At 42.3% G+C, this 13106-nt stretch overlaps 1 protein-coding gene across 1 annotated transcript in view; it reads left to right on the top strand.

Moving 5' to 3' along the window:
• Positions 1-13106, top strand: part of PDS5B (PDS5 cohesin associated factor B) — a 225703-nt gene that overhangs the window by 196844 nt on the left and 15753 nt on the right. Inside the window, exons 27-28 of the mRNA XM_069758991.1 lie at positions 2936-3068; positions 3153-3272. Of these exons, the coding sequence (XP_069615092.1) occupies positions 2936-3068; positions 3153-3272 (253 nt within the window). The remainder of the gene's footprint in view (positions 1-2935; positions 3069-3152; positions 3273-13106) is intronic.

Genomic DNA, 13106 nt, shown 5'->3' with positions numbered 1-13106 from the left:
ACATTCAGAATCGCCCGATCTATCAATATAAGAAAAGAAGTAACCTGATCGCTAAACGGCGTAACAAGAAAAAAGTCAAAATGCCAGAATTATGGTTAAAATGCAATAACGGGCGATCAAAAGATCGTATCTACACGAAAATGGTATCTTTAAAAACATCAGCTCTGCACCCCAAAAAATAAGCCTTCACCCAACCAGAGAGCACGAAAAATGGAGACGCTACAGGTATCGGAATATGGCGCAATTTTTTTTAACCCCTTCACCCCCAAAGCATTTTTCGTTTATTGCTCCCCTTCTTTCCAGAGCCATAACTTTATTTTTCCGTCAATATGGCCATGTGAGGGCTTATTTTTTGCGGGACGAGTTGTACTTTTCAAAGATACCATTGGTTTTAGCATGTCATGTACTCAAAAACGGGAAAAAAACTCCCAGTGCGATGAAATTGCAAAAAAAGTGCAATCACACACTTGTTTTTTGTTTGGCTTTTTTGCTAGGTTCATTAACTGCTTAAATTGACCTGTCACTATGATTCTCCAGGTCATTGCGAGTTCATAGACAACAAACACGTCTAGGTTCTCTTTTATTTAAGTGGTAAAAAAAAAATTCCAAAACGTTGCTAATAAAATAAAATTGCACAATTTTCCGATACCCGTAGCGTCTCCATTTTTCGTGATGTGGGGTTGGGTGAGGGCTTATTTTTTGCATACCGAGCTGATGTTTTTAATTATACTACTTTTGTGCAGATACGTTCTTGTGATCACTCGTTATTGCATTTTAATGCAATTTCACGATGACCAAAAAACATAATTTTGGCGTTTTGATTTTTTTTCTCGCTACGCTGTTTAGCGATCAGGTTAATCCTTATTTTTTATTGATAGATCGGGCGATTCTGAACGCGGCGATACCAAATATGTGTATGTTTGATTTCTTATTGTTTTCTTTTGATTGGGGCGAAAGGGGGGTGATTTGAACTTTTATATGTTTTATTTTTTTAATATTTTTAAACATGTTTTTTTTTTTTTTTTTGGCATGCTTCAATAGTCTCCATGGGAGGCTAGAAGCATCCACTACTTGATCGCCTCTGCAACATAGAGGTGAAGCACAGGGTGCCGACCACAGGGTGGCGCTCACAGCAATCTGCCATCAGCAACCATAGAGGTCTCAAGAAGACCTCTGGTTGTGAGGGCAACTCCCCAGCTGACCCCCCGATCATGTGACGGGGGTTAGCGGTGCACGTACTTCCGGCCATGCAGCCGGCTGCGCTTGTTAAATGCCGCTGTCAGCGTTTAACAGCGGCATTTAACTAGTTAATAGGTGCGGGCGGATCACGATTCAAACAGCTGACATGTCGTGGCTTTTTTTTGCAATTTCACCTCACATGGATTCCCCCCCTTCCCCGTTTTCCAGTACACGATATGTTGAAACCAATTTTGCTATTCAGAAGTACAACTCGTCCTACAAAAAAACAAGCCCTCACATGGCCATATTGACTGAAAAATCAAAAAAGTTATGGTTCTGGGAAGAAGGGGACCCAAAAATGAAAACACTCAAACGAAAATACCTCCGGTCATGAAGGGGTTAAATAGGAAATAGATGTGACCAGGTATGGATTTGAGTAGGTCAACAAGGAACCTGTTGTTTTCTGTAAGATGGATTCCTCTGGTACTCGGGAAATACTCGTCCGCCTGAATTCCATTTGCATGTGGCATGCTACTGTATAATGACTCCACATTGATAGGTGCAAGAATTGTAGCAGGTTCAAGATGCATACCCTCTATTTTGGTCAGCCGATGCGTTCTGTCCCGGATATACACGGGCAGGGCTGTAAAGAAGGGGCAGAGTATATGATCTAAATACACACTTGAATTTGGGCGCCTATACTGAAGACAATCGGGTGGCCCCTGAAGGGGGTAAGACCTTTTATGCTCTTTGGGCAGTGAGTAGAAGGTTGCAATCGTGGGATATTTAGGGAACATAACTTCAAATTCTCCTTTACATATAAGTGCGTCAAGTGCTTTAATAAGAATATCTAGAAGGGTAGATGAATATTTAGGTGTACGATCACATCTCTATATTTCATATGTTATACTGTCTCAGTGGATAGAGCAGCACATATCCAGATATTTATTTTTATCTAAAATGACCAGATTTCCCGCTTACCCAATGTTTTCATTCTAGTTTCATGGGTTTTTCTCTAGAGTGCAATGCTTCCATTTCCTTCATTGAGACATTGTATTCACAAGATTTTAATCTCGGGTTGTTCTTTTTAATGTCTTTGGTCACTAGTTTCTGAAAGATATCTATACTTCTGTACTCTCCTGATGGAGGCATCCTTGTACTTTTTGCTTTTAAATCAGAGACAGAACCCTCACCCATACCTCTACTACCATCCTGAGAAAGTTCAGTCAAAAGTCTTGCATCAGCCAGGGAGTCCAAGGGGATGTCTAATTGTTGGGATTTTATTTTGCCATTGAAAACAAAATTTTTTCTCTATTTGGGTTTTTCCAATAAATTGTCTTTTACCCCAAAAACGGGTCAAACTTGGTAGTGGGTACAAGCGATAACCCAGATGCCAACCCAAATAAAGTATATGTAGATAGATTAATAATTTTGTTTATCATCCAGCCTCCAATTAGTCCTTACCCCTTTTGCTTGGAGTTCATCTGCATCCGCTATGGATAGGGTGACATCTCTTTGCACTCCAAAAAAGAGGTAGAGGAGTAGGTGGATGAGAAAGATGAGCCTGATGATCTAATTACAACCTTTAGAGCTAGGATTTTGCTAAACAGTGTTTGATGGTATTTCTAAAATCATCCAATATTTACTGTGTATATGTGTTTTTTTTTTTTTTATTATTATTATTTGTTTTGTTTTTGGTTACTCGCTGGCTTTTTGGACCCTAATGCATCCGTGTCTCTCTCACATTTCTTAACAGATGTCTTTGGTTCATCCTGGAGATCTTAATGTCAAAAAATGAGAACAACAGCCATGCTTTCATAAGGAAAATGGTGGAAAACATAAAGCAGACAAAAGATGCACAAGCTCCAGAAGACCCCAAAATGAACGAGGTACAGAGAAATTTCATTTAATTTTGATAATAGATATGAAGTGACATTATTGGTGACAAGCCTTTTTTTCTCCTTTTCTTTCAGAAACTATATACAGTTTGTGACGTGGCAATGAACATAATTATTTCTAAGAGTACAACTTATAGTTTAGAATCTCCTAAAGATCCAGTATTACCGGCACGCTATTTTACACAGCCAGACAAGGTATGTTCTGAGAAACTCGGGTCCTCATTAAACATGAATACATTTTTTTCTGCACATCAAGTGTAGATACATTGGTGTGCTCCCTGACACATCCAGCATGTTCATAAACCCACATGCACCCATGTGTCCCAACAGATATCTTTTAGCTTACACTTGGCGTGTATGCATTAGCATTTATTTAACTTTTTTCGCATCCATGTCATTGTTGGACTCGGTCATCTTTATTCAATCAATGTATCCAGGTTACTGCTCGATCAATAAGGTTTAAGTCCTAGCCATGGATGAAGTCATTGCAAACTAGAATAATAGAATGTTAGAGTTGGAAGGGACCTCCTGGGTCATCGTGTCCAACCCCCTGCTCAATGCAGGATTCACTAAACCATCTCAGACATATGTCTGTCCAGCCTGTTTGAAGACTTCCATTGAATGAGAACTCACCACCTCTCGTGGCAGCCTGTTCCACTCATTGATCACCCTCCCTGTCAAAAAGTTTTTTCTAATATCTAATTTGTATCTTCTCCCTTTCAGTTTCATCCCATTGCTTCTCATGGTTCCATGTGCAAATGAGAATAAGGATGTTCCCTTTACACTGTGGCATCCCTTCAGATATTTGTAGACAGCTAATAATTCTCCTAAGCCTTCTTTTTTGCAAGCTAAACATTCCCAGAACCTTTAAACATTCCTCGTAGGACATAGTTTGCAGTCCACTCACCATCCTGGTAGCTTTTCTCTGAACTTGCTCGAGTTTTTCAATGTCTTTTTTAAAATGTGGTGCCCAGAATTGTACACATTATTCCAGATGAGGCCTGACCAAGGAGAAGTAGAGGGATAGCTACTACACATGATCTAGACTCTATGCTTCTCTTAATACATCCTAGAACTGCATTTGCCTTTTTTGCTGCTGCATCACAATGTTGACTCATGTTAAGTCTGTGATTTATTAGTATATCCAAGTCTTTTTCAAACATGCTGTTCCTTAGTTCTATTCCTCGCATTCTGTAGGTGTAATTGTCATTTTTCTTGCCCAGATGCAGAAGCTTGCATTTTTACCTGCTAAATACCATTCTATTAGTTGTTGCCCATTGTTCAAGCTTGTCTAGATCATTCTGAATCTTTTCTCTGTCTTCTCTAGTGTTCGCTATTCCTCCTATTTTTGCGTTGTCTGCAAATTTGATTAGTTTACCTTCAGTTCCCTTATATAGATAATTTATAAAAATGTTGAACAATACTGGGACCAGGACAGAACCTCAAGGTGCCCCACTTGAAACACACTTACAGTCACTGAGCTAGTTGTGAATCCAGCCTTGTCAATCCCATACTTTGTCATTTTCTCAATTAGGAAAGTATAAGATGCTTTATCAAATGCTTTGATAAAGTCGAGATTTACTATACCTACCGCATTTCCCTGATCCACCCAGTCAGTGAGTCCATCATAGAAGGAAATTAGATTAGTCTGGCATGACTTGTTTGCTGCAGACTTATGCTGGCTCTTACTGTATTCTTATCCAAGTACTTGTATACATGCTATTTATCAGCTGCGTCCTTAAATAATCTGCGTCCTCTTGTCGAAATCTTGGCAGACTTCCTCAGTGAGCTTCTCTTAGATAAAGATGAAGGATCTTCTTTTGGGAGGCATCTAGTCCTTTAAGATCTTCAACTACTCATGGAAAAATCTCTTCACAGGTTGCAAAAAATAATTTTCTCGTATTCCCTGACCTCCTTTTACTGACTGATCCATTCAGGCTTTTTATTTTGCAGCGGATATTTTACTCTGTTCTCACTCATGGAATGATTTGTGTCTTGTCTTCCACAGGAGACTGCTTGTGGATGCTTTCAAAACTTTCTATCCATCTCCTGGTTTAAGTTCTTGGCCTTATCATCTTACCAGGCCATCTTCAAGTTGCTGCCCACCTGTTTGCATTGTCAGCAATATTACAGAGTGGCTTAGGGATACATGCTTATACAATGGTGTATTTCATTTATTTCCATTCCTGGGCTTCAAGTCAGGGCATTCCATTAGTCCGCTAATCTAGGGATCTTCAGATTTCCCTATCTGTTCAACTGCTGCTGAACATGAGCAAACTAATACTTTACCACAGTTCAGAGGAACATTATTCCTTCCGTAGACCTTTCCCTTTATCCAACTCCCGTCTTTTTATTTTATGTATCATTCTACTTAGCAAAATAAATCCAGTTATTTTTTGACCACTTAAATATTTGTTCTAGTCAGTTTGTGGCTCTTAAACAGCAATTCATCATCTACAGGGTGACAAAGGTCAGATTATTTTTACTGAAGCTATAGTTGGTTCTGTTTGTTGCATAGGTGGTGGACCGTCTACAATCTGATGGTCAGAATTTTACAGCCTGGTTGGGACTGTAACAATCAATACCAAATACTCGACTACCTAAGACATGAAGCAGGGATTCACATCCGTGCAGATGTGTGTCAAATTGTTGAGACTCCATTAAATCCAGTGTAGTTAATTTCGGTCCTGACCTCTAGATATAGTGGTATTGAGTACTCAGGTCTTCACTGAACAATGATTCATTTTTTTCCTTCTCTTTTTCTACATATCAAGCATTTATCGTAACATTTTTCTTGCATTAGATTTAATTCACCTAGGTATCCCACCCAGTTATATTGAGTAACTTTTTTTGTCATCCCTTCCTTCTTTGCTGGGAAATTCTCTTCTAGGATCAGTCTTCCATCCAAAGTCTCTAAATGCCTGTGTTGTACCTTTGCTGGCATGCCATCATGCCAGAATAAATGTTCTTTTCTGTACAAGGGAGCCAAATACCCCCAAAAGCCATCTTCCTCCTCAATTCATCATAAAATATGCAAGTCCTTCTATGCTGATGTGAGTAAAGATAAGGCCATCACTTCATATACATGGCTACCAAATCAGCACATATATTTTAACCCCTTCATGACCTTGGGATTTTCCATTTTTCCGTGTTCTTTTTTCGCTCCCCTCCTTCCCAAAGCCATAACTTTTTTTTATTTTTTTGGCAATATGGCCATGTGAGGGCTTATTTTTTGCGGGACGAGTTTTACATCCTTGACAATCATTGAATGACATCATTGGTTTTACCATGTTGTGTATTAGAAAACAAGAAAAAAATTCCAAGTGCGGTGAAATTGTAAAAAAAAAAAGTGCAATCCCACACTTGTTTTTTGTTTATCTTTTTTGCTAGGTTCACTAAATGCTAAAACTGACCTGCCAGTATGATTCTCCAGGTCATTACGAGTTCATAGACACCAAACATGTCTAGGTTCTTTTTTATCTAAGTGGTGAAAATAAATTCCAAACTTTGCTAAAAAAAAAAAATTGCACCATTTTCCGATACCTGTAGCGTCTCCATTTTTCGTGAACTGGGGTCAGGTGAGGGCTTATTTTTTGCATGCCGAGCTGACACTTAATGATACCACTTTGTGCAGATACGTTATTTTGATTTCTTGTTATTGCATTTTACTGCAATGTCTCAGCGACCAAAAAAACCGTAATTCGGGTGTTTCAAATTTTTTCCCTCACTACGATGTTTAGCGATCAGGTTAATCCTTTTTTAATTTTTTTTACTGATAGATCGGGCGATTCTGAACGTGGCGATACCAAATAGTGTATATTTGATTTTTTTATTGTTTTATTTTGAATGGGGGGAAAAGGGTGTGATTTAACCACTTCCCAGCCTGTGACACAGCGTATGCGTCATGAAAGTCAGTGCCAATGCGACCTGTGACGCATCTGCTGCGTCACAGAATGATCGCGTCCCTCAGATCGGGTGAAAGGGTTAACTGTAATTTCACCCGACGACCTACAGGGACTGGGGGAGTGGTACTTCAGCCCAGGGGGGGTTACTTCGCCCCCCGTGGCTACGATCGCTCTGATTGGCTGTTAAAAGTGAAACCAATCGTTGAAAAATTGGTGAAATATTACAATCCAGCCATGGCTGATGCTGCAATATCATCGGCCATGGCTGGAAACCCTGATCTGCCACCGATCTCCTCCCCAGTCATCCGCCCTGTCCTGTGCTCCCCTCCCTCCTCCTGTCCGCTTCCCCCATGCTCCGATCCCACCCCCCAGTGCTCCGATCCCACACCCCATACTAACTGAGCTCCGGTGTCCCTCCCTGTGTCCGACCGTCTTCTCCATGGGCGCTGCCATCTTCCAAAATGGCGGGCGCATACACAGTGCGCCCACCGAATATGCCGGCCGGCAGATTCATTCCAGGTACATTTTGATCACTGTGATTGGCTTTTTATCACAGTGATCAAAAAAAAAAAAGTAAATGAACCCCCCTTTATCACCCCTATAGTTGGGACAATAATAAAATAAAGAAAATATATTTACTTTTATTTCTCCACTAGGGTTAGGGTTAGAACTAGGGTTAGGGTTAGAACTAGGGTTAGGGTTCGAATTAGGGTTAGAATTTGGGTTAGAACTAGGGTTAGAATTAGGGTTAGGGTTAGAATTAGGCATTGTGCACACGGTGCGGATTTGGCTGCGGATCCACAGCGGATTGGCCGCTGCGGATTTGTAGCAGTTTTCCATCACGTTTACAGTACCATGTAAACCTATGGAAAGCCAAATCCGCTGTGCCCATGGTGCAGAAAATACAGTGCGGAAATGCGTTGTATTTTCCTCAGCATGTCAATTCTTTGTGCGGATTCCGCAGCGTTTTACACCTGTTCCTCAATAGGAATCCGCAGGTGAAATCCGCATAAAAACACTGGAAATCCGCAGTAAATCCACAGGACAAACGCAGTGCTTTTTACCTGCGGATTTTTGAAAAACGGTGTGGAAAAATCCTCACATGGATCCGCAACGTGGGCACATAGCCTTAGGGTTAGGGTTGGAAATAGGGTTAAGATTAGGCTTGTGGTTAGGGTTGGGATTAGGGTTAGGGGTGTATTGGGGTTAGGGTTGTGGTTAGGGGTGTGTTGGGGTTAGGGTTGTGATTAGGGTTATGGCTAGAGCTGGGATTAGGGTTAGGGGTGTGTTGGGGTTAGTGTTGGAGTTAGAATTGTGGGGTTTCCACTGTTTAGGCACATCAGGGGTCTCCAAACGCGACATGGCACCACCATTGATTCCATCCAATCTTGCGTTCAAAAAGTCAAATGGTGCTCCCTCACTTCCGAGCCCCGACGTGCGCCCAATCATATGGGGCATAACCGTACTCAGGAAAAATTGCACAACAACTTTGGGGGTCTAATTTCTCCTGTTACCCTTGAGAAAATAAAAAATGGGGGCTAAAAAATTATTTTTGTGGGAAAAAAATATTTTTTTTATTTTCACGGCTTTACGTTATAAAATTCTGTGAAGCACTTGAGGGTTCAAAGTGCTCACCACACGTCTAGATAAGTTCCTTGGGGGGTCTAGTTTCCGAAATGGGGTCACTTGTGGGGGGTTTCCACTGTTTAGGCCCATCAGGGGCTCTGCAAACGCAACGTGACGCCCGCAGACCATTCCATCAAAGTCTGCACTTCAAAACGTCACTACTTCCCTCCCGAGCCCCGATGTGTGCCCAAACAGTGGTTTACCCCACATATGGGTTATCAGCATACTCAGGACAAACTGGGCAACAACTATTGGGGTCCAATTTCTCCTGTTACCCTTGTGAAAATAAAAAATTGCTTGCTAAAACATAATTTTTGAGGAAAGAAAAATGATTTTTTATTTTCACGGCTCTGCGTTATATACTTCTGTGAAGCACTTGGGGGTTTAGAGTGGTCACCGCACATCTAGATTAGTTCCTTGGGAGGTCTAGTTTCCAAAATAGGGTCAATTGTGGGGGATCTCCAATGTTTAGGTACACAGGGGCTCTCCAAACGTGACATGGTGTCCGCTAACGATTGGAGCTAATTTTTCATTCAAAAAGTCAAATGGGGCTTCTTCCCTTCCGAGCCCTGCTGTGTGCCCAAACAGTGGTTTACCCCCACATGTGAGGTATCGGAGTACTCAGGAGAAATTGCCCAATAAATTTTACGATCCGTTTTATCCTGTTGCCCATGTGAAAATTAAAAAATTGAGGCTAAAACAAATTTTTTTGTGAAGGAAAAAAAAAAGTACTTTCATTTTTACGGATCAATTTGTGAAGTACCTGGGGGTTCAAAATGCATCTAGATAAGCTCCTTGGGGGGGTCTAGTTTCCAAAACGGGGTCACTTGTGGGGGAGCTCCAATGTTTAGGCACACAGGGGCTCTCCAAACGCGACATTTTGTCCGCTAAAGATTGGAGCCAATTTTTCATTGAAAAAGTCAAATGGCGCTCCTTCCCTTCTGAGCCCTGTCCAACAGTGGTTCCCCCCCACATATGGGGTATCGGCGTACTCGGGACAAATTTAACTTTTGGGGTCCAGTTTCTCCTTTTACCCTTGGGAAAATGAAAAAAAATTGTTGCTAAAAGATCATTTTTGTCACTAAAAAGTTAAATGTTCATATTTTCCTTCCATGTTGCTTCTGCTGCTGTGAAGAACCTGAAGGGTTAATTAACTTCTTGAATGTGGTTTTGAGCACTTTGAGGGGTGCAGTTTTTAGAATGGTGTCACTTTTGGGTATTTTCAGCCATATAGACCCCTCGAACTGACTATAAATGTGATGTGGTCCCTAAAAAAATGGTTTTGTAAATTTTGTTGTAAAAATGAGAAATCGCTGGTCAAATTTTAACTGTTATAACTTTCTAGCAAAAAAAAAAATTTGTTTCCAAAATTGTGCTGCTGTAAAGTATTCATGTGGTAATGTTATTTATTAACTATTTTGTGTCACATAACTCTCTCGTTTAACTGAATAAAAATTCAAAATTTGAAAATTGCGAAATTTTAAAAATTTTTAGCCAAATTTCCATTTTTTTCACAAATAAATGCAAAAATTATCAACCTAAATTTACCACTAACATGAAGCCCAATATGTCACGAAAAAACAGTCTCAGAAATGCTATGATCCGTTGAAGCGTTCCTGAGTTATTACCTCATGAAGAGACACTGGTCAGAATTGTAAAAATTGGCCTGATCATTAAGGTCAAAATAGGCTGGGCCATGAAGGGGTTAAACTTTTATAACATTTTTTTTTTTTCATATTTTTTTTTTTAACCTTTTTTTTTGTCACTTTTTTACCATGCTTAAATAGCCTCCATGGGAGGCTAGAAGCTGGCACAACTCGATCGCCTCTGCTACAGATCACTACTATGTACCTGAATTACAGGCTTGCTATGAGCACCGACCACAGGGTGGCGCTCACAGCAAGCCAGCATCAACAACCATAGAGGTCTAAAAGAGACCTTAGGTTGTCATGCCGACGCATCACCGACCCTCGATCATGTGACAGGGGTCGGCGATGCACTCATTTCCGGCCACATGGCTGGAAGCGCTAGTTAAATACCGCTGTCAGCGTTTGACAGCGGCATTTAACTATTTAATAGCGGCGGGTGGATCACATGTCAGCTGTTCAAAACAGCTGACATGTCCCGGCTTTGATGCTGGCTCACCACCGGAGCCCACATCAAAGCAGGGGATCTGACCTTGGACGTACTATCCCGTCTGAGGTCAGAAAGGAGTTAATGCCGGAATCAGTCCTTAGCAATCCCTTTATATCAGGCAATTTAGTCTCATGGCTATAAAGAAGCTGTGCACTACTCGGTGAACCCTTTCTCAGTCCCAATAGTTTTCAACTCGTAAAATAATAACACCTATACTCTCCTCCGGCGCCGTTTCAGCGTTCTTGCCACAAGCTCTCTTGGGGACATCATGCAATTCCTGCTGTCAGTCAGCGTTGTCTTCACTCTCCCCACCATTGGACAAATTGCATACATTTGGAGGATGCGAGAGCATCAACTCCCTTAACCTTAGTCGTACTCCATTCCGGCATTGCTTGCTATCTTACAGTTGAAATATAGAGGTGAATAAATGCAGTGTTGGACATACACATTAGACTAATGTTGTCGATGGTGTGTGTAAACCGTGGAACCCCCCCCCACAAGTGACCCCATTTTGGAAACCACACCCCTCAAGGATTTTATCCAGGGGTATAGTGAGCATTTTGAACGCACAGGTACGACACAGAATTTGATAACATTAGGTCATCATATTGAATATGTCATCATTATTGTTGAGCGCAAGTGCTCACTACTCCAGTTTGCATCAGGTGATCGGATGTGCAAAGAATATCGTGGATGCTTGAGTGACATCCTAGAATCCATGCCCTGCATGTTTCGCGTCTTAGACTCCCCCTCCAAAAAAAAAACAAAAAACAGGGATCCGCGATACTCCTGATGCAAAACTCGAGTAGTAGCTTTTTTTTTTTTATCATTTTTTCAACTTTTGAAAAAAAAAAAAAAAAAAAAACTATTCCAGCCCTAACTGCAAAGAATGGAAAAAAATTCTATATATTTTATAATTTTTCTCTAAGGAGGTGACAAAGGGGGATTTAATTTACCGTATATACTCGAGTCTAAGCCGAGATTTTCAGCCCATTTTTTAAGGCTGAAATTGCCCCTCTCGGCTTATGCTCAAGACATTCCCAGGGGGTCGGTGGGGGAGCGGCGGCTGTCACATCATACTCACCTGCTTCTTCGATGCGATGGTCTCCGGCTTTGCTCTTCCTGTGTTCTGTGGTCACGTGATACCGCTCATTAAAGTAATGAATATGGACGCGACTCCACTCCCATAGGGGTGGAGCTGCATATTCATTACTTTAATGAGCGGTACCAGTGACCGCTGAACACATTAACAAGCTGCCCTCCCGGGACAACGGAGAAGCAGGGACCGTGCCGGGAGGGTGAGTATAACAGGGGAGGGTGAGCATTGCGATATTCACCTGTCACCGTTCCACCGCCGGGCTCCATCTTCAGCGTCCTCTGGCTGTGACTTTCAGGTCAGAGGGCGCGATGACGTGGTTAGTGCGCGCCCTCTGCCTGAGCAGTCAGAGAGCTGGAAGACGGAGCGGCGCACGGCGGTGGAACGGGGACAGGTGAATATCGCAAGTGCTGGGGGCCTGAGCGACGAAAGGTAAGTATGTCATTGTTTTTTAATTTTTTTTCTTTTCATCGCAGCAGCATATGGGGCATAATATGCTATGGAGCATCTTATGGGGCCATCAACCTTTGTTGCAAATACTAGGATTTCATCAGCTCACCCAACCAGATGTATTAGAGTCCAATTCTCAATAGACGTGCAGAGCATGGATGACCACCAAGTTCCTGCCGGCCAACTCCCAGGTGAAAATGCAAATCACTCACTTGTCTAGCTCATGCAAATATTGAATGAAGGGGGGCGTGGCCTGAACGTCCATGTGAGCGGACGTGTGACAGAGCGCTCCCGCTGCTAACGCTCAATTTATCCTTATAAGCCGCAGCTGAGCGGCGATTCAAGGCGCTTACCGGCTGCAGGAAAGTCCCGGGAGTGCGGCGGTGAATAGAGGCGGCCTCGAGGTCAACAAATATGACCAGGAGGAGGCAAAGAGATGCAGGAGCCGGCGAGGCTGGGATCAGCCAAGATGGCGCCGACGCCAGAGAGAAGGCGGAGAAGGACAACGCGGCATGCCAGAAGAGAATGTTGGCGGCGGCAAAGCTCCAGCAGTTTGCTAGAGTGGAGGCCGCAGGGAACACAGGAAAAGCAGAGGAGGATGCCGGAGCAGACACAGACACAGAAGGAGAGGAGGAAAGCCCAGCAGAGGAGCAGGAGGTACAACAGGGGAGCAGGGATGGTGACATGGCGGTGGTAGTAGGGGGATCTGAAGATAAGGAGTCAGGAGCAGAGCCCACCCTTAGAGATGTTTTTGCACTGGTATCATCATGCAAACAATCCCTCACCCAGCAGCTACAGGAGGTCAAGGGGGATACA

Source organism: Ranitomeya imitator, chromosome 3 (assembly GCF_032444005.1).
Source record: "Ranitomeya imitator isolate aRanImi1 chromosome 3, aRanImi1.pri, whole genome shotgun sequence".
Classification (NCBI taxonomy): Eukaryota; Metazoa; Chordata; class Amphibia; order Anura; family Dendrobatidae; genus Ranitomeya; species Ranitomeya imitator.
The sequence above is the reverse complement of the archived record's forward strand: the minus strand, read 5'-3'. Positions and strand labels throughout refer to the sequence as shown.